This window comes from Cebus imitator, unplaced genomic scaffold (assembly GCF_001604975.1).
Source record: "Cebus imitator isolate Cc_AM_T3 unplaced genomic scaffold, Cebus_imitator-1.0 Scaffold261, whole genome shotgun sequence".
Taxonomy (NCBI): Eukaryota; Metazoa; Chordata; class Mammalia; order Primates; family Cebidae; genus Cebus; species Cebus imitator.
In genome coordinates, this window is record NW_016107576.1 from 5,356,447 (window position 1) to 5,379,023 (window position 22,577).

The 22,577-nt window shown below is 48.7% G+C and overlaps 1 protein-coding gene across 10 annotated transcripts in view; it reads right to left on the reverse strand.

Moving 5' to 3' along the window:
- The window catches only part of ZNF536 (zinc finger protein 536), a 485,174-nt gene that overhangs the window by 252,771 nt on the left and 209,826 nt on the right, over positions 1 to 22,577 (reverse strand). For all 10 annotated transcript variants that reach the window (XM_017499880.2, XM_017499878.2, XM_037728303.1 and 7 more), the window contains one exon: positions 6,407 to 8,578. In XM_017499880.2, the coding sequence (XP_017355369.1) occupies positions 6,407 to 8,576 (2,170 nt within the window). In that variant the 5' untranslated portion in view covers positions 8,577 to 8,578. The remainder of the gene's footprint in view (positions 1 to 6,406; positions 8,579 to 22,577) is intronic.

Sequence of the window (22,577 nt, forward strand, 5' to 3'; positions counted from 1 at the left end):
ATTTCCCAGCTACCTGAGTGCATGGTAAGCATGCGAGTGGGTGACAGTCAGCCCCTGGAAGTTCATGATACCTGCTTTTGGCCAGATCATCCATCAGGAGACACGTAGTGGCTGTTTGCAAAGCAAACTGCTAATTTCCGCCCCAACACACCCAAGGTGGTGGTCAAGACCTGAGCCTGGAACCTCCCGTTCAAGTTAACGGAAATCACACAGCTAATGCTTCAAGCTCTGTTTTGAAAATTGACTGCTTAATTCCTTGCCTCATTGTAACCTGTCCTTAGCTAATGTGTGTTTTCGTTATTACCATTAAATTTAGGTTTAAATGAACGTTTCCATCTGCTGAGCTAACATCCAGAGGGAAGAAAGCTTCATGGAGCCCCTCGGAAGCTCAGTGGGCATGAGTGATGGAAACAGAAGAGCAGCCCAGGCAATGCCGTGCCCATCCTGCAGACGGGCAAAGTGAGGCCACCAGATAAACACATCTGAGTGACCCCTCGGCCTGGAATCTAATCCCTCACACACAAAACCATGTCCTGCCTGGGTTTATGCTGGAGCAGAGAGGGGCTCTGCCTCTGGGGATTTATGTCACATACCTCTGATGTTATACTCCCTGTTCGAAGACTTTTAGAGCCGGCGCAAGTGCCCTCTTTCTGGAATACCAAGAGACAGTGGAGCGGCTTCAAGCAGCCCCCTGGAGAAATGGGATTTGTGGCTGCATGTAAAGGGGTCAGAAAGATGGTAAAAGCCCCCGAGTGTGACTGATTGTTCCCAAATCAACGCTTCTAAACACAAGATGATACGACTTCACCGAGCGAATGAGATGTTTCTAAAAAGGAACTGCTGGTAGGCATCCGGCTCCCAAGGAAGGAGGAGGGTGATGTGACAGCCATAGGTGAACCAGCATCTGAGAGCAACTGCGAACCCGGCTTGAGCAGGGTGTCCCAAGTGGACAGACCACCCTGGGACCTCGGCGGAAAGGTGGCTGCCAGGGGAAGACACGGGGGCCTCTGACCCTGTGCCCCATCTGACATTCCCCAGGAGCCACCTGACCAGCCGGCCTATTCGTCTAGGCAGGCGACCACCTCAGCTCTCGGCTCTCAGCTCAGAGGACAGGCCTTGGCCGGCGTCCGCCCGGGCACAGCTTCGAGCCGAGCCTCTGTAAATCTCCGCAAACACGGCGGCCGCCTGCACACGCTTCCCCGGCAGGGACGGAAGGGCTGCATATGGCGCTCGGCTTTCACAGCTGAGCTTTAAAAAAAGTGCAGCTTTTTCATCTCACTGAACCAGCTCCCAAATTAGGAGGTGGGGAAGGGAGGGTGGAGTTAGGGTGGGGTGGGGGCAGAAAAATAAGGAAGCAGGGGGCAGAGGGTAGGGTAGAGGGAACCTTTAAGGCTAAATGTGATTTTAAAAGAAATCTCAGACTATGATCTGTTCATAAGCTCCTTCTGGAAAATTAAATAATGCTGCCTATTTGTCATCCCCAAGTTGACTAATTTCAAGTTCCTAATATCATTTTTAAAATGACCTTTTTTTGTAACAGCGAAGGAGTCTATCTAAGAAGGAAGGCATCACTCACATGCTTGAGCCTGGGCTGAAAAATGTTTAAGTATTATTTACAAATGGGATTATTGTTTTCCAAAGTTCTGCTCGGCAAAGAGATTAGTTGCCACCATGCCCAGGGGGGTCTCCCCGAGTCTTTTTTTATTCCCTGCCTAGACGTGGAAGGTGGTTGGAATGGAACAGGAGGAAGACGCCTGCTCCGGCAGTTTTCCTGGAATTGCCTGGAAACTTTTACTTTCTGTTTCCTCTGCTGATAATGACTGTCTTAGGCTCTACAGCCAGCTCCCCTCTCCCCCCCTCCAGCCCCCTGTTGCTGCAGCCTCCCCGAGCTCCGGTATAAAGTTTGGCTTTTGCAGCAGGAAGCAGCTGGGCCAAGCAACCAGCGAATGATAATGACCTCAGAAATCTGCTGTTCGCTCGGCAACAATAGGGTGCTCAGTCTACTGGAAAATTGTGTTCATCAGCTAACTCTGCTCAGTTACTAATTGACATTGCCAAATATTTTAAGAACAATTGGAATGCACAAGCAAAAAAAAAAAAAAATGAAGATCTTAATCCTCAAACTCAAAATTTTTTTTCTCTTTCTTCTTTTGGGTGCCTGGATTTGTTTGTGTGTGGAGCGGGCACTGGTTATCATGCATGGGGGCAGGGAGGGGGAGCCACATGAGAAAAAGATGTGGGAAAGAAAGAAAATCTATCATATCACTATACACCCCATGTAAATGCGAGAGCGCCCCCGATAAAGGTCTTTGATGCTGTGGTCAATGGGATGGAGACCCAGCATTTCAGGAATGCAGCTCTAATAACAAAAGAAGACCTCGCCAGGCTTTTAGCCCAGCTGACCAAATAATCCTTGTCCATCTCAAAATATTATACCAGAAGTAGTAGGGGTTAACGATATTTTCATCTTCACATCTCTCCCTGGCTTTCCATTGATCCTGTAACTTAGCCGATTTTATTTAATGAACAGAGGGTCAATGCATTCAATTACCCCCTTCTCACCATCAACACTGCAATTATCCCCACTCCAAAATTATGGGGAATTCGGAAGGTAACTGCCCTGTTGGATATAATGAAGAGTATCGTTTCTTAGTACATTAAGTTTTAATTATTCTGAGCGTGATTTCCAAAGCAAAATCTGAAGAAACAGAACTTTGGTCGTTTTCTGACAGAGCAAAGATAGGATTCGAGCTCAGCCTTTAGAGGAGGTTTTAGAGAAAGACGCAAAGATTAATGCCATGAGAGTGTCTGCACGCAAGCCAGAAATGAGGAGGCATCAAAAGAGCCACCCCGCTTTCTAAATGTCATAGAGGAGTAAAATGCATAAGCTGCTGCTTTCCAAATAGTTTCTCTTTGCATTGTACATGGAGGCAGGAATGACACTGACCACCGTGTGAAATTACTGGTAAGTCAAATAAACAACAACACAACAAAAATAAAACAAAGGGGGAAGATGGGGAAGTGATCTGTGTGACACTAGTTTTGTCCATTTTCTGTTAGAAAATATGACCTCTCAATTTGTCAAAGGTCCTAGTTTTCGCAGTTGATCTTAAGCTTGGTTCTCAGCAGTTTGGTGAGCCAAAGAACAAACACATTTTCTGGTTCACTGGAATCATTTTCGCATGTTCACTGATTCAAACATTCTTTTGCTCACATAACAAACAGCTGCATCCCACATTAGCCCAGGCAGTGACAGTCGCCCATCTCGGCAATAACTGTTTGATTGCAAACTTGACCCCCTCTTCGTCTCGGTCTGAGCAAGACATTTTAAAACAGCCACTCCGTTCCCAATCCTTCTTTGCAAAGAATTACATCAGATAACAAAGGACGTCTCTGCCACTCATTGTAAGCCTTCTTCTAGAGATCTGTTCTAAGAGGCTCTGTAAAAAGGTTTTTTATGATGAATTCAGAACTACTATCATGTTAAGAGCAGCGATTTATAAAGAAGAATTCATTGGTTAAGATCTGAAAAAATAGTTTCTCAGGCCCTACTGACCCAGTTTTCAACAAAAAAAAGAATCAAGTGATGCAAATTAAGTTTTGCGACATTGTTATGCAGTCTGAGAAATTTGTAAAACCGTGTTTTGCAGTTATTTCTTAATAGAAGCCTTAATAAGTACTTCTTTCTTTACTTAAGGGCTTAAAGATTTTTTTTTTCTCTCTCCTTCACCTTGCAGGTTTCTCTTTAACAGGTAATAATAAAATACCCATTGTATCCAGATTTTTATTTAAATGCTTATTTTAATCCCACTTTTATACAAGTCAAACTTGTTGGAAATAAGAGGGAGGACTAACCAGATTTGGTTAAGAGTCCTAAATCCCAGAGAAACCTGAATGCTCCAGACGCACAGCTGATGCGGTAGCATATGGGTATGCCCTCAATTCTCCTACTTAGTCAGAAAATTATGAAAGGGTCTCATTTGAATATGAAGAAAACAAAGAAGTCAACCAGAAATGAAAGAATCAGTATTCACAATTGTAAAATACTTCAATGAGGGGAAATAAAAGTAAGAAGATAACCACAACTCAAGTATAATTCTCTTTCAAGTCATGAGCATGGCTGATTCTTTTTAAGCAAAATGGGGTTTTTCAACCAAGCACTGAGAGATAGGCAAGCAACAGAGATAGGAATAGCACGGGGCTATCACTTGGCCAGAAGGTGAGAAAAACACGGTAAACACGTCATTAATGAAGCTGAACATTTGGTGTCAGAATATTCTGCCGAGACCCTTACATTTCAGCAGGTCTGAGAGAGGGATGGAAATCTGTCATTGTGAACTCCACATCACTCTCAAAACTTAGGGGAACCAGTTTGCTCTCCGCGTCTGTGTCCTGTAAAGGTCCCAATCCAAAAATCAGAGGCAACACACCTCAGAAGAGGAGACCCCATCCTAGGAGGCCAGAAAGAGTTCCTCCTGGCATTGGGATACCTGGCACTTGGCTGCCTCCCGTGTAGGGATCTATCTTTACACGGTTCCCACTGCCAGGCAGGGCAACGTGAAAACCCTTCCCTTGAATCAGTATGTTCTGTGTGGCAGTCACTCCAGGTATTGTGACCTCACGCCTCCATGGCACTCATGCTGCTGGTGAGACACTTCCTAAGTGTCTCATCAGTAATAAATCCCAAACAAGTCTAGGACTCCAGGAGTAGACAGTATGTTTCATGGGTATTTAAGCAGCAGCATTAAGTGCTATTGGAATCTCTGGAATGCGCAGACCAGATTTATGTGTCTTAACAATTCCTTACTGGTTTGTAATAAGCCGGCAGAGTCCCACTTTATTTTGATACTAATTTTGTCCTCAAAGGAGAGTATGCTGAAGCATGACTATAACAGCAAAACTAAAACTGGCATCTACTTAATAAGTGCAGCGGTGAATCGCCTCCCAGACCGAAACAGGGATCGAAAAAATCGAGAAAGAAGAAAAAAACTTTTAAAAAATGACCCTCAAAAGTGTGCCGCTACGTCTTTAACGGTGGGCAAGGCAGTGCCTCGAGGTGCCTCAAACTGTCTTTCATTTTCTAGACTTAATGGCTGATTGCAGAAATCAATGTTACCATTAGTAACAGGGTATTTGTTATGGCACGATTTCCTCTGTTGTTAGGCTGCAGAATGATTACAGTATTAGCGAGGTGCTTTCTTTATAAAGGACTAGAGATATAACTTTCAATTTACTACCCATTAGTAAGGGGCTTTGGAAATACGGATGAAGGCTACACCTCACCTGCTGTTAGGTGGTGATTTTAATTTAGCCATCTGAGGCTAGCGTGTTTTTTGGTTTTGGGTTTTTTTGTTTGTTTGTTTTTTTGTTTTTTTTTTTCTCAAACTGGGCCAGGAAGCTTCATCATTTCACAGACATTTTGATGACAGATTTTCTGCTTTGCTATTTTAGACCCCAAAGCTGTATCGCCCGTTTAACACAGTACAATTCAAGACATAACAGTTGTGCGTCTGCGTTTCAAACCCCTGTACTTTTCCAAATCATCAGAGCAAAGTGGTGGGGCTCTTTAGGTCACACAGATCTGGCAGGTGACCCACGTTGTACTTTTGTAGGGGGCCAGAAGATAGGTTTGGCTTGGGGAGAGAGACTGCGGTGCCTTCATGAGAGAATCATGGGAATACTCCAACGGGGAGAGAAAGACGGCGAAGTTTGGGACTTACACATTCACATTTGGGATACAGCAGAATGCTAGCTCCCGAGTTCCAGAGAGAAAATGAGAGCAGACAGCATCAGGCTATGAAACGGGGTTGGACAATTGCAAGAAAAACGCAGGCTAGGCCATTGAAAAATGTACCACCTGGCCATCTCCCTCACAACTTTGTCTTTTTTTTTGAAACAGTGTCTCGCTCTGTTGCCCAGGCTGGAGTGCAGTGGCGTGATCTTGGCTCAATGCAACCTCTGTCTCCTGGGCTCAACTGATTCTCCTGCCTCAGCCTCCCGAATAGCTAGGATTACAGGCATGTGCCACCACACTCACCTAATTTTGTATTTTTAGTAAAGACAGGGTTTCTTCATATTGGCCAGGCAGGTCTCGAACCTCTGACCTCAAGTGATCCACCTGCCTCAGCCTCCCAAAGTGCTGGGATTACAGGCTTGAGCCACTGTGCCTGGCCTCAACTTACTTTCTTGGTAGCCAGTGGTCAAGAGAAGGCATAAATGGCACAAGGATGGCCCTTTCCCTCCAGTCAGGTGGAGAAAGAAAGGCATGGCTCAGTGTCCAACCCACCCACATCGGGGTTCAAAACACACTGGCCTTGGAACTGACCAGAGGCCTGCGAGCAGAACCAGGCAGCCCTGGGCAGCGCTGCTGTGCAAGCTGCTTCTCCCCGCTTCCCAGCTAACCTACCTGAGGAGGATGGCGAGGAGGGGTGCGGACTGTCCTCCTGGGCACTCCCGGTCTGGGAGAGGCCGCCTCCGACCCCACTTTCCTCGGTGACGTTAGAGGAGCCCGGCGTGGTGGAGCGGCTCACTGACTGGGACTCCTGGTCACTGCCCGAGCCACGCCGCTCGTCCAGGCCCGCGTGCAGCCCGTCCTCCTCGCCCTTGCGGTCCCGCTTGTGGACCCGGGAGTGAACGACCACCTGGTGGTAGGTGCGGAACACCCGACCGCAGTCGGGGCACTCGGTGGGCTTCTCCTTCATGTTCCCGGGACCCTGCAGGTTATACTCGAGCGTCTGGTTCAGCCCGTGTGACAAAAAATCCCGACTGCTTTCTAAAGGGTCGAGCTTACTTGGCAGGTCTCTCTGACTGCCCACTTTAGTGCTGTGAACCAAATCAGCAGGCATTTTCTGCTTGGAGCCATCTGCTCCCACTAACACGTACTCCCGCTTCTCCTTATCAAACAGAACCCCGGCGTTTGCCAAAGTGTCTTCGTGGTTGCGCTGCAGCGGATGCTCTTTAGACAAGAAGCCATGTTCCATAGCCATGCCCCTGGCCATGAGCTGCCAAGCCTGGTAGCTGTTCACCGGGTCCATCTCCGCAGCCTTGGCAGCCGCCTGCAGCCGCTCAATGCAGCTGGATTTCAGCGGCGGCACGAGGTTGAGGCATCCCAGCAGGGAGTGCTTGTCCCCCTCCGGGACTCCGTGGGCCATGCTGGAGATGGGAGACAGCAGCTTCCCCAGCGCCTCCTTCTCCTTCATGGGCAGCTCGCCCTTGCCATAGAGCTGGCTGGGCTCGCTCAGGCCGGCCTTGTCCGGGGCCATGAAGCCGCTCTGCAGGCAGGAGAGGTACCTGGAGTACAGGTTGGCGTGGGCCTCCTGGGACATGCCGCCCATAGGCACAGGCACCTCGGCGTCGCTGGGGGACTTGTTCTTCACCGACAGCTTGTTGAGGTGGACCTTCATGTGGTTCTTGAGGAACCAGGGCTCCTTGAAGCGCCGGCCGCAGATCTGGCAGCAGTGCTCGAAGGAGTCTTTGTGCTTGCGCATGTGGCCCTTGAGAAACCACGCCTGGCTGAAAACCTGGCCGCACACCTCGCAGCGGAATTCATTGGCCGACTGCTCGCTGCCGCCGTTGGGGCCCTGGCCCTGGGCCGACTCGGCGGTGATGTGCGCCTTCTCCACGTGGCTGATGAGCTCCTCCTCCTGCGAAGCCGCGAAGTCACACAGCGTGCACTTGTAGGGCTTGTGCAGGATGCGGATGTGGCGGTCCAGCTCCTCGCGCTTCTTGAACTTGCCCTTGCAGAAGGTGCAGCGGAAGCCCGCCGCCGGGGCCACCACGTCCTCCTGCACGCTGGCCGGCTTGGGCGAGGGCACCGGGTGGGCCACGTCGGGCACGCTGTGGTTGGCGGGCAGGGCCAGGGTGCAGGCGGCCAGCGGGGCCTGCTGCGCGTGCGGCGGCGGCTTCAGGTCGGGCCGGGGCTGCAGCAGGCTGCCCTTCAGCTGCTTGTCCCGCAGGATGGCGCGCTCCTCCAGCTCGTGCAGCAGGCGGTTCTCCTCGCGCACGCGCCCCCGCCCCTTGCCCAGGTTGCCCAGCTTGTGGGTCCGCAGGTGGATCTTGAGGTTCCCCTTCTGCGCTGCCCGGTGGTCGCAGTACGGGCACTTGAAGGGCTTCTCGCCCGTGTGCGTGCGCATGTGCAGCGAGAGGATGCTGTTGAAGCGGAAGCGCTTGCCGCACAGCGGGCACGGGTACTTGCGGTTCTTGCGGGCGTCATCCTCGATGTCGCTCATCTGGGACATGATGCCCAGGTTCTGCCCGTTGAGGAACTGCTGCAGGTCCACCCGCCCGTTGAGGCTAGTGTCCACCTCCCGGCCCAGCTGGTTGGCCAGGAGCGCCATCTGACTGCCCATGGGCTGGCCGCTCATGGGCACGTGGGCCTTCTCCTCCAGGGACGCGGGGGGCTTCTCCTCGGGGTTGGGCCGGGCATGGAGCTCGGGGAAGGCATGGCTGAGCTGGGAGGTGATCTGGTGCAGCTTCTGACTCATGGCATACTGGCCGTTCAGGACCGGGCCGCTCAGGTGGGGCTCAGCTTCCGGCTCCGCCGAAGACACTCCAAGGCACAGGCTCGCTTCTTCCATCCCTGAAAAGAGAGGCAGAGTTCAGATCCACGCCAGGTGTGGCTGTGGCGCCATGCATCAACAGCAGCAGCGGGCGGGGATTTTGCATTTCATGCCTTACCTACACATAATCATGCTGAGGAATTCTAGTCAAAAACAATAATAAAAAAATGAATTATTAAATGCCAATTATGCAATATGGCATTGCTCCTCCAATTTGTTTTGGCGACAGGTCGTCTTCCTTGTTTTTTCTATTTACAGACTGCAATTATTCATCCACCTTTAAATTATTAATGTTTTACCCCTTTCAACACCTGATAACAAATCAAGGGTCTACGTGTGAAACTTTTTCTCTGTTGCCCCATTGTTGCACCTATACCTGTTGGTTCAGTCCCAAGTTTGCCTGAGAGCACAATGACTTTCCCAGCAAGACCAAAAATCCCACTTGGAACTTTTGTTTCCGTTTGCTATATTCAATACATTCACCACTCTGAGATGAAAGAGATCATTTTATGATTTGGCCAAAAAAAAAACCCAATGGCATGATATTTACTGGTACATAATAAAACAAGATAATGTTTTGGGAAAAAATAAAGTAAAGGACAGGCTTTAGAACAATAAAAGGGATTTTGCTTTAGTCAACAAAAAGTGCAGTAATATCTCATTAAGCTGATTAGTATGCTGCTTAGAAACAGTACTAGGTGCTGTAACACATGATTATAATCATAAAAATCCTTCAGTGTTTGCAAGGAAGCATTAACGAGGTATATTAAATTTTAAGGAGACTGCGAGTAGCGGCTTTGCAAACCTCAGAGATTAAGATTTAACCCTTATGTTACGAAACACTGTTATTTTGTCATTCAGTAACTGTGTCCATCAAAAGAAGTATAAATTATCTCCTGACGGACTCTTAGCAGATTGCTGAAGTTGTTCAAATTTGGGCCACAGGAAAGACCTGTACCATATAATGGGGTGCTTCCTAGCCTTCAATGGTAAGATATCCAAAGCAGGGACTTTGATTGGGCTTAAAGAGATCTTTTATAGAATGAGATAAAAACCCATTAAAATCCAGGGATGATGCCATAGGAAGTCTCAACCAAGTTTGAGTGTTTTTAATAACTTTCCCAATATACAATAATGAGTACAAATTGTACCTGCAGTATGTGTTTTGCAGAAAATTAGAACCCAAAGTTGTTTGTTAAACACTATCGTTCAAAGCTGGTCTGCATAATTGTCTTTAATAGTCCTCTCTGCCCCCTCTCCCGCCTGCGCAGAATGGCTGAAGCCAGATGGTTCCAGGGAGGGCAGAGAAAACAGCCCCTTCCACATCGGAGCACATGGGGAGCTCCACTTCGCAAGGCAATGAACCCCTGCCTGGGGTCCTTCTATTTCCAGCTATGTCTTCCACCTGAAGGAGTCCAAATTCGTTTCCTGCCATTGGAATCGTTTTTGCACACACCTCTCCTGTTTGCATCCCATTGTTTAGATGTGTCGGCCAGCCACGTGGTCCAGGAGCTGTGCTTAACCTCAGCCAGGACTGGTTTCTGGACTAAGCAATTGCCCAGGGGGACCTGTGAGGACTGAGCTCAACTGTGGAGGAAGCACAGGCAGCCTCGGCAGGGTCTGCTGCTTGCTGGGCCTCCCGCCAGGAGACCGTGCATGGCATGGAGGGTCTCCAGTGGGAGACCTGACTTCCTTGGCAGGAGGAGTGGGGTGGTGAGTCCATCTTGCAAAGGAAGGGAAGAAAAAGCCGTGAATGTTTATTTCCAGGAGGCAGAGGGATTACAGCGGTGGTGCTGGACCAACTGTGTCCACGCATCAAACATATGCACAACTGCACAAAGCGTGAAGACACACGTAAAGGTGCATAGGCCCTTGCCATAGGAGAAGCTTCCAACTTGTCATCCTTCTTTTTTGTTCCTGGGGGAAGTCTACACTTAAATTGTTTTTAAACATACAGTTCCATTTTGGAGGTTGGTCAGAAAAAAGCTAATATCCCATGAAGATTTCTGCATTCATTCAACAAACTTACTGAGATCCTTCCATGTGCCAGTCCCTAGCTTTGCCACTGGAGACGTGATAGTGGACAAGACCCGCCAGCCCCAGGACTCATGACACCCGCTCGCCAGCAGAGAGGAGCAGGCACAGTGTACAGAGTTTGCTAGAGGCTCCAGGCAGAGACTGGTGGCCCCAGAACCCTGCCTGAAGCCCCTTCTCCACCTTCAAGCCCCATCCAGTCTCACTCTCTCTCCTGGGCCAACAGAGATCATGACCCTGAAGCCACATGGGAGTGCTCAGAATTCCACCCAACAGCTCTGTGGAAGTTTGGGAAGTCCAAGGCCAACAGGGCTGGCCCACTTCCAAAGCTGCCCAGTTGGCCAGCTCAGAAGACATGAATCCAGGAAGATGGGCTATTTTCAGGTTGCTGCTGATGAGCTGACGCCAATTCAGCAGGAGGGAGAGAAGGCTGAATATGCAATGCGGCGAGACTGCAAATCAGGTTGGATGAGGGGCATGGAGTTGAAGACTATGCCCCTGACACCACCACCATTCATGCTAAGCAAATGACAGCTCAGCTGGTCAAATAACGAATGTGGGAGTTTTCAGGTTTGGTTTGAGTACTGAATTCTTTTATTTTTTTCAAATCTGTCTGTCTATCTATCTATATATCTGTCTATCCATACTGGTCAGAGTTAACAAAGCTTTGTAACCTCTTTAAGTCTTTAAATGCCTTTGCTAGATCCTCAGCTGAGGATAGAATGTTCTAGAACGTGCGCACTGCCGCCCCCCCCCTTCATAGTTGGCTCTGTTCTTATCATGCACATCTGAGCTCACACATCCTTTCTCACAACAGCCCTCTGTGCCCACCCTGTCTGAGGATGACACCCCAGCCCTTCTCTGTCCCAACACCTTACTTTCTTTTTTGTAGAACATACCATGGGGGCAACATTTTGTCATTGATCCTTTTACAGTCATGCTTCTTTCCTGTGAAGGCAGAAGGCATTTCTGCCTTGGTCAAGGATAAAGCCTTGGGTCCTAGCACACAGCTGGCTCACCTTAGGTTCTATGTCCTGACTGAGTGGATGAATGAATGAACAGAGACTCACTCTAACCTCAACCTTATGTGACCTAACCTCGGCCTTTGCACAAGTCCAAGAGCACCTACAATCAGAACTGGACGGAGTTGGAAGAGTCCCTGACTACCACTGAGAAGTTGAAGGTTTAGAAACCACCAAGAAAAAGCCACCCATGCCTGGGCATGGTGGCTCATGCCAATAATCCCAGCACTCTGGGAGGCCAAGGTGGGCAGACTATTTAAAGTCAGGAGTTTGCGACCAGCCTGACCAACATGTTGAAACCCTGTCTCTACTAAAGATACAAAAATCAGCTGGGTGTGGTGGTGGGCGCCTGTAGTCCCAGCTACTCAAGAGGCCAAGGCAGGAGAATCACTTGAACCCGAGGTTGCAGTGTGCTGAGATAGTGCCATTGCACTCCAGCCTGGACAACAGAGCAAGACTCTGTCAAAAAAGAAAGAAAGAAAAAAAGAAGAGAAAAGAAAAAGCCAACCATGCCACCAACTCTTTCAGTCTAAATGTCCATGGTGATCACCCCAGGCTTGGACCACCCATCGTGGCCCAACTGCTGGATACTAGGAGACGCAATGATTCCCTTTAGAACTTAACTGACCATCACTGCTCATCGGAGACCCTAGGGTTTCAGAGGGCCCAGCCAGCTCCCCAGGAGACACTTCCAGAATAATGGTCCCCAGCCCTTGAATAAACCTTGGAGAAGCCTGCGTGGAGGGCTTACTGGGAGGCAGGACCATGGCAGACAGTCAGCTGAGAATCCTCTGTGATTCTGTGATTCCTCGAGCAGGTGCAGCTGAGGTCACTGCAATGGGGCAGTTGTAACTGATGCCTGCTGCTCGACTTAGAGCAAGAAAGGGAAGCACGAGTTCCTGGAAAGAGTATGGGGTAATTGGTGTGCTGTCTCTGCGCCAAAACAGCCGAGGCAGGACAAGCTGGCCCCAGGCCCGGCCTGGGACTCACAAAACCTGGGTCGGCCCCAATTTCTCCAGCCGTGACACTTCGCCCATCCAGAATGCGTTTATTCCTTACCTTAGCCATTCAGTCAGTATTCACCAGGGACCTTCCATGTACATGCCCTCGAGGGCCCGTGGATCTCAGGGGCTAGTGTGAGCGAGTCCACAAGTAACAGGGGAGCAATGAAAGGTCCCTTGGAGGCTGAATGCAAAGCTGGGGAAAAGAAAAACCATTGCAGCTTTGGTGTCCAGGGGTGTGTGTGTGTGTGCAGGCACACGCGCGCACATTAACTATGTCTGTATTGAGGTAAGGGTGGGGAGTCCCTAACTTGAAGCCCTCTAGAAATGTACACAAATGCCTACACTGGGAAACTAAAGCATCATTTATCCTACTGTTAAAGGATTGAATCTAACTGCAGACATAAGAGCTCATGGGGCTGGAGAAATTAGAGCTGCCTGCAAATGACAAGACCTGCTGGAAGGGGCGGGACACAGAGGTTTACACCTGTAATCCCAGCATTTTGGGAGGCTGAGCCCAGGAGTTTGAGACCAGCCTAAGCAACATGGCAAAGCCCATCTCTACTAAAATAATATTTTAAAAATTAGCCGGTCAAGGTGGTGTGTGTGCCTATAGTCCCAGCTACTTGGGAGGCTGAGATGGGAGGATCACTTGAGCCTGGGGAAGTTGAGGCTGCAATGAGCTATGATCCATACCACCACACTTCCGCCTGGGCGATGAGAGTGAGAACTTGTCTCAGAAAACAAAAAGAATTTAAAAGATAAATTTTAAAAATTCCAACTAAAAGACCTGCTGGAAGGTCTTATTACCCCTTTCCCAAGCCCACCAGGGAGTGAGCCCTCCCTTTCAGACCATCTGCTCCCTCGCAGTCCCCACAGGGAATATCCATCAGTGTCCGTCCCTGGAGGGGCCTCCTGCCACAGCCCACCCCAACCCCGCTGCCAGAGCACTTTAGCCCACATGCCCCATTCACCCTTCACTCAGCACTGCGTGGCCCAGGAGCAGAAGCCAAATTATTCACTTGGGCTGATGTCCAGAAGAGGTTTTTCTAGGTGCTTCCAGGATTTTTGTATAATTTCACATCTTATGTATAAGTCTTTAATCCATGTTGAGCTAATCCCAATAATGGGTATACATGGACATAAAGATGGAGATAATGGACCCTGGGGACTCCAAAAGCAGGGAGGGGGCAGGGGAGGGTACAATACCTATAGGGTACAATGTTTGCTATTTGTGATGGGTTCACTAGCGGCCCAATCCCCAGCATTACACAATATACCCATGTGACAAACATGCATAGGTACCCCCTGAATCTAAAATTTTATAAAAGGAAACCAGGGGCCAGCAGAGGACAGGCCATGATCCTAGGCTTCAGGCAATTAGGCAGCCAGGACTATGAATAACCTTCGAAAGCACTCATGGAAACAGCTCACCTGGGCAGGAAAACCCTTAGCACAATTTAAAGCAAGTAAACAAACTACTGAACAGTGAGAACAGCTTGCCCCGACCTTCGGCTCATTGCCCTAGCCTGAAACCTATAAGGAAGAGGATCGATAAACCCTGGCTTATTGATGGAAGGAACCAATGAATGCATAATTTACCTAACTCTGCAAAGGAAGCCAGATGTCCTCACCGAGGCTGGACAGCGAAAGGCCACTGTAAACTCCTGTGTCTGCAGCACCATCCCCCTCAATATAGAAACATGGCAACATTCTCCCCAGCCTCGATCTTTTCTGAGCACAGGGTCATGGTCAGGCACCTCGAGGACTCAACCGGACAGTCAATATTGATGAAGAACTAAGCTAGACTCTTGGCGGCCATGGCACTCTTCACCACGGTATGGTAACTCCTGGACTGCGCCTCTGAACACAGGTAGAGGCCCCCGGTGAAGGCTTCCAAACATTACAGGTTTTCTTCTTAAGCAATGCAATTTCACGCTCAGCAAATGAAACCCACCACTGGGTGCACAGATTATCAAAATATATTCTCTCTCATCACTGTCATCATTGCAGGTACCGTGAGCCATTCAGCTGCCTTTGATGGTGCTAATGGTTATTTTGATTTTGCATTTCTGCCTTGAAGACTATTTCCTGTGATATCAATGACAAAAGTTTTCACTTAACTCTTCCAATAGAGAACCTAATTGTATCTTTCACTCAAAATGAAATTTAAAACTATCAGGACACCAGAAATGCCAGCTGCTATGAGTCTAAATAAATTTTACACAAAAACACAGTTTCATTTTGCTAGCACAGAAAAAAAAAGTAATCTTATGAATAGTCCAAAAAAATATAGATCTTGCCAGTAAGTTGTATGCTTTTTCCTTATACCACGAAAAAGAATCGTTGGAAAATAAAATGACTTTCAAAATAACCATTTCCACTGGATTTTTAAAAATCAAGTATTGTTGTCTAGCCAAGCACAACTAAAACATTCCCTTTTTTATAGATGTGGGTGAAGCTGCTCCCTTGAAAGCCTTGCAGGAGTCCCTGACCTCCAAGTTGCTATGTAGGATCTAAGACTTCGGTACACAGCAAGGGGTGGGGGGCTCTAAACACCACTGTGGGTGTTACTTAAAATCACCTCATAACATGCATTTCTAGTAGCAGGTAGATCCCGTCCCTGGAGGCTCACGTGACCTTCAGCCTGTCCCTGAAGCCCACCTTGCTTTCTTATGCTGAGGGTAAACAGTAATTAAGACAACTTCACCTAGCATACAATGGCTTCTTATTAAATACTAGTTTTCCAATTGTTGTAGCTCAAACTGTTGAACTAAGGTTGTTATAAGCATAATGCACTCCTGTTCTGAAATACAGAACACCAGACTACTGAACCTTTTCAGGGTCATTAAACAGCTGTAAACATTATTACAAAAATAAACCAGAGATTTCATGCTTACATTTTGGCCTAGAGCTTGCTATGCTGAGCAAGTGCATTTTTTTCATCTCTTACAATCAACGCTGGTGACATTTGGGCATCCAAACAAATTACATCACAAACATTACCGGGGTGGGCAGGATACTGAGTGGTTTATTTGCCAGATGATTAATAGATGAACAGGAGGGCAGCGCGGGTGACCTGTTCCGTTTTGACTGATGTGCAGACAACGCTATGAGACAGGGCCAGAAATAGTTAAATCCTTGCTGAATTTATGAACGAAAATACCGTATTCAAATCAGGCTGTGGAGGATGAAAACTGTGTAACCAACAGAGTCAAGTTGCAGACTGTGGTCAAACACCCAAAGGGATAGAACATTGGTCAAAGTCAAGACCCTCACTGCCTTGGGTAGTGAGCAGGACTTGGCTGAGCTGCTTTAGTATGCGGTCCCATGGAGCCCCAGGCAGCTTCCATGCTGGTGGGACAAGAGTTGGATAATTTGAGACAAGAAAGAGGAATAATGAGTGTCTTCTCCCTGGAAACTTTGGATGACTTCAAAATTCTCAAAGACATGACCATTTTTGCTTTGGGTTTGGCAAAAAAAAAAAAAAAAAAAATTCTCAAAGGCAAACAGCCTCCATCACCGTGGCTTTTGGAGTCTCCATTGAAACTGTAGCCCAGAAATGAAGACAGATAATGAGCACAACCACCTTGATGGAAAAGAAAAATGACCACAAAGGGCTCTCCTGTGATTTTCTCAGAGTAGAGAAGACTTCTGGTCTGGATCCCTGGATCACCTTCTGCCCATACCACACAAAGCCAGGAAAGTAGGTGCTGGGCATGGAATGAGGACAAGTTCACATAGGGTAGTTATTAGGACTATGGACTGTCCTCTCAATAAAAAGCAACAGCGTTCATCAGCAAGAGCATCACCATCATCACCATCATCATCACCATCATCACCACCATCAGCAATATCATCACCATCGCCATCACCAGCATCAGCATCACCACCATCACCATCATCATCACCAATATCACCATCATCATCACCAGAACTACCATCATCATCATCACCACTATCACCATCACCACCACCAGCAGCAGCAGCAGCAGCAGCATCACCACCACCATCATCACCACCATCAGCAATATCATCACCATCACCACCACCAGCATCAGCATCACCACCATCACCATCATCATCACCAATATCACCATCATCATTACCAGAATTATCACCATCATCATCATCACCACTACCACCATCACCACCAGCAGCAGCAGCAGCAGCAGCATCACCACCACCATCATTATCACCACCATCATCACCAACATCACCATCATCATCACCAGCATTATCACCATCATCATCACTACTACTACCATCGCCACCAGCATCAGCAGCAGCAGCAGCATCACCACCACCACCATCATCACCACCATCATCATCAGCATCATCACCAGCATCAGCATCACCATCATCAGCATCATCACCACCATCATCAGAATCATCACCACCATCAGCATCATCACCACCACCACCACCATCAGCATCATCACCACCATCACCACCATCACCATGATCAGCATCATCACCACCCTCATCATCATCATCATCATCATCATCACCATCATCACCACCACCATCATTATCATTATCATCACCATCACCACCATCGTCACTATCATGGCCATCACCATCACTATGTACATTAACAGGATCCTCATCTTCATCATCTTTCTCCTCATCATCAAAATACCACCTGCCGACACTGCTGGGTACATCATGATTATTATCTCATGGTAGCCTTATACAACCTTAGATGATCGGTGCTATGTTATTCCAGTATAAAAGATGAGGAAAGAGGGGCTCAGAAAGTTAAAAGAGGCAGACATGCCAGCGGCCAGGCTGGCTTTTTGCAACACATTTATTCTTGCTGGGCTGGATAACAACAGTCAGAAGCCAGCTCAGTCATTTGGGAAGTGCCTGGAAAGAACGAAGCCACACCCATGGGCAAGCTCTGAGGAAGCCAAGGAGCAAAGGACACACAAAGACATGAGCCAGGAAGTAAAAACATGTGGGGCAGACATGGCAGGCACTGCAGATGCAGAAATGTAGCAGGTCTGTTACGCATTAACTGGTAGACCAGAGGGTTACCCCCAAAAAATTATCTTTAGGCTCCTCTGTTTTCCTTTCTTTTTTTGAGGTGGAGTTTCGCTCTTGTTACCCAGGCTGGAGTACAGTGGCACCATCTCGGCTCACCGCAACCTCCGCCTCCTGGGTTCAAGCAATTCTCCTGCCTCAGCCTCCTGAGTAGCTGGGACTACAGGCGTGTGCCACCGTGCCCAGCTAATTTTTGTATTTTTAGTAGAGACAGGGTTTCATCATGTTGACCAGGATGGTCTTGATCTCTTGGCCTCGTGATCTACCCGCCTCGGCCTCCCAAAGTGCTGAGATTATAAGCGTGAGCCACCGCGCCCAGCCTCTTCTGTTTTCTTAATATCTAGAAGGGCTGACACATTATTCCACATTCTCCTGTAGAGTCAGGTGACTTATTCCCCCAATTAGACTGCAGTCATGGAAAGAGAATGATGCCTGAGGTCCCACTGATATGAATACAATTGCCTACTCTCCCTCGAGCATCGGTGTGACCTTGGGCCCCTGCCAGAGCCTCAGTTTCTTTCTCTCTCTAATAAACTGATAGACTGTCCCATTCACTTCGAGGAATTTTGACAGGGCATGTGGGGTTGTGGGAGAGAAAATGAGGCATTCTCTACCTGTGCAGTAACTCATCTTCGATGCTGGCTGCAGCAGTGAGCACAGCTGTTTAGATCCAGAAGCCACCTTAATCTGGCAGCAGAGGACATGCTGAGAGGGGAAGGACATGACCAAGGCATGGAAAAAAATGCTGGTTAAAAAAATGCTCCTGTTATCAGTCTTATCAGAGGATCTATGTAGCGGGACTGGCATCTTTCGATAACATTTTGTAATGCCTACATGTGGCAAGACATGGGGACATCTAGAGATCTACAAGCAAGACCAGGCTTTCGCCTTGAAAAGCTGACTCAGGGAGGAAAAGACGAATGGACTCATGAAGCTCGGGTCACCTGCTGAATCGCAGAGAGCGTCAGCATGCTGGGCGCAGTGGGATGGGAGTGCAGGAGAGAGACAGTATGGAAGGTCGTGGTGGGAGGAGAGACAGGCCTTGGCTGGGCCCCCAGGAGGTCACCAGGTCACATGGGGTAGTTGTTAGGACTATGGACAATCCTCCCAATAAAAAAGCAACAATCCTCATCACCATCATCATCATCATTACCATCACCGTCGTCAACACCATCGTCACCACATGTGCCCGAAGGACCAGCATGTACAAAATGTAGATGGAGTTTGGAAAGCTCTGGAGACAGAGGGGAGGTATGGCAGAGGCATGGGCTGGTGCAGACTTGAAAGTCAGTCTGAGCAGAATGGAGTGTATATTTGGGCAAAACACTGGCTCAAGAAGCTCTTAGCAAAGGAGGGACATAACATGCACGCCTCACATTGCCAGAGAGCCTCATCCATCCTACCAGGTTCCTATAAGAAAGATGTCAATAGCTGAGCCCCACAGAGCCTCCCCTAGGACAGCCACCAACTATAGGGCTGACACGGCCATGTCTTCGGAAAACTTACAAGAGAACACCTTCAAAACTGTACCCACCCTCTGTCTATGCGCAGCTGGAAAAGGCAGCGTTCTATCCAATGTGAGTCAGAGAAGGTGAAAAACCAATAAACGGTGAAAATAAACTCCTGGACCACAAACCAAACATCGCAAGGTCAAAGCTCTTATGGTGTGAGGGCTCCCCGTGCGTGAGAAAGAAGAGGGTAGAGTTTGGAAAAAGGCATCGGTCTCCACTTACCCTCTTTGTTACGGTGAAAAAGTAGAAGCAGAAACTTTCCCCACATCTCCCGACAGCCCAGCCCCACCTCACCATAGCTGTGAGCCCAACTCCACCCTCCCTGCTCTATGCTGGCTTCAGGTGCTCCAGGAAGTCTTCCTGGGTTTGACCCAGGCTGGAGGTGATCCCGCTTCCTCAGAATGGAAGCTTGGTGAGAGTAGGTGGGTTACCAGCCCACTGTCTGTAGCTCATAGAGAACCTCAGCCTATGGAAAGTCTCTAAGCTCCCTGGTCCTCTAAGCTTATGATCAATCACGGTGCAGGAGAGCTGTCACGTCCATGGACTGCAGTTTGGGAATGGCAACCCAGGCCTCACACCCCAGCATCTAGGTCTTGAAGTGAGCCTCCCATTTCACCCAGATGGGATGACTTGGGAAGGAGATAGCCCCCTAATTCTCTGTAATGGATTTTTATTTGAACTGTGTCCACCCCATCAAGGAAAGTAACAAGAACCCCAGAACCTCCCCCCATATCTCATATATATATATATAATGCAAAACTGAAAAAGATACCAGCAGTTGTCAGGAGTGTATTGATTCCTCTCACTGGCTTTCCTGCTCCCTTTTTAAAGCAGACTTGGTCATAGCAGGAAGTTGGATATTTAATCCCCTATTAACCCGCCTGGGCTCCCTGCGCCTGCCTCAGCGCCCAGCCCCTGCCCTGGGAACCAGAGGCCCTGACCTCCGCGGGACCCCTCCCTAGGGCAGCAGCGGCCAGGGAGCAGACACCAGGCTACACCTCCCACTCCTTCACCCCTGACTAAAGCCGTTACGTCTGAGCACTTACAGACTATGATATCGTGTCGAACAGTTTATTTTCATCTCACAGAGGCCTCAGATTTGATTCGGTGCAAAAGTAAATATAATGTAAAACGCACATACGCAAGAGTGATCAAAGGGGGCTTAATTTTGAAATATTTATAGAAGTCGGCCCAGGGAGATTCGTCCACAGGGGCACCTGTCGAAGACATAAGCTCAGATACACATCATCCCATTAAGTATGCAGGATCATTACTGAGCAGAAAACCCAGGCACTCCGTCGGGTCCCCTGCTGCCTGCAATTTCTGGGCTGAGGCTAACAGATGGAGGCTGGCCAGGGCTGGGCTGGGCCCTTGGTTCTTTTTGGCCTGGAGGTCCCCGGTTCAGCATCCCTAGCTCCTGCACAGGTAACAAGGCTTTCGTGGCCTCCGCCTGGCTGGCCTCCTGGGAGAGGAGGGAAGACTGACTCAAGACCCCCTCAACGCAGGTGCTGGTGCAGCCAGCTGCAGGAGGCCCAGCTCATGGACCTAGGACTTCTGGGAGCTGCTGTCTCAGATGTGGGGGTGCTGCTGCCATAGATGGATTCTTGGGACAAAGACCAATTTTGCAGCATGATCAGGAAAGAGGGGGGTTAAAGACTGACTTGAGGATGGAGAACCCTCCAGTTCATCTTTCAAAACCTATTTTGGTAAAGGACTCCCATGGGCAGGGGAGGTGGCTCACGCCTATAATCGCAGCATTCTGGGAGGCCGAGGATGGTGGATCACTTGAGGTCAGGAGTTCGAGGCCAGCCTGTCCAATATGGTGAAACCCCAACTCTACTAACAAATTATCCAGGTACGGTGGCATGTGCCTGTAGTCCCAGCTATTTAGGAGGCTGAGACAGGAGAATTGCTCGAACTAGGGAAGTGGAGATTCGAGGTCAGGAGTTCAAGACCAGACTGGCCAATATGGTGAAACCCCATCTCTACTAACAAATTATCCAGGCGTGGTGGCACACGCCTGTAGTCCCAGCTATTTAGGAGGCTGAGACAGGAGAATTGCTTGAACTGGGGAGGTGGAGACTGCAGTGAGCCAAGATCACCCCAGGGTACGTTAGCCTGGGTGACAGAACAAGACTCCATATCAAAAAAATAAAAATAAAAGAAATAAGAGAAAAAGGACTCCCTTTTCTCAGGGAGCAGAGAGGGACAGCTCAGTGCCCTTTTGTGCATATAATTTCCCCTGTTGGGAACATCTACTCTGCAACCCCTGCTTGCCCCTGGGCCTAGTAATCTTGGGGACATTAAATACCACTTCTTCCAGGAAGCCCTCCTTGATGCATCAGGTCCATGTCCAGAGCCCTTCCATCTATCTCCATGGTATTTTGGCCTCACCCCAAACACTGTCTTCTACATTGGGTTAGTTTGTTTATACCTGCCCAAAGCCCCATGAGGGCCACACCATGGCCACTGGCTTCACCAGGGTCCCCCAGCACCTGACACAGAGCCAGGCACAGGGGAGAAACTTGATGAACATTTGCTAAGTGACAGAATAGAAAAACAAGCAAATAAATAAACAATTAAATGAGGGAAGAAATGAATGAATGAATGAACAAGTTGCAGGCTCCCAGCATAACATCTATCCTTGAGGAGAAAGGTCGTCGCCGGGGGTGGGGGGTGGTGGGGGGGGGTTGGAGGATGACTCAGACAACATGAACAGCCCTGCCCACAGCTCATGGAGGCACAGCCAGGCGAGAAGTTTGGTCACTAGAGCTTTACTTCAGTGTCACCCCAGAAAACTTAGAAGAAAACAGCTCTTCTACACAGCCACTCCCAATCCCCTCCCAAACCCTTAAAGCAACCCCTATAAAGAGCTAACCCCACTCTGTCTCTTAGTGGATTTCACAGCGCGTGCCTTATCACCCTCTACCCTTACCCAGGACCTCCTGGGGCCCACAGGCAACCCAAACCCAACGCTTTGCAGATAACAAGTACCTACAAATTCTGGTCGAATTAATTTGGATTCCAAGCCCCTCAATGTGTCTTTTTCAACCTCCACTCTCCTATTGACTACCCTGCTTCTTTCAGTATTCTCATACTTGATTATGCAAATATTCATTCACTCATTCATTCAGTAAGCCCTTCTGACTCTACTGCACACCAGGCATGGTGCCTGGCTCTGCAGAGAGAATCTCAAACACCCTGCCCTCCTGAAGCTCATCATCTAAACGACAGACAGATTTGAAACATCCACCCAAAGAGACGGTTCATCTGTTTCTTTAGTGCCTGGTGCAGAGGAGGCCCTTGGGATGAGCTGCCGATGCGGGGTGACACCGCCACTGCCTTCCCTAGAGTTGTTCTTGCAGACAACACCCTCCACTCTGAACCTCTGCTGACGCCTCTCTC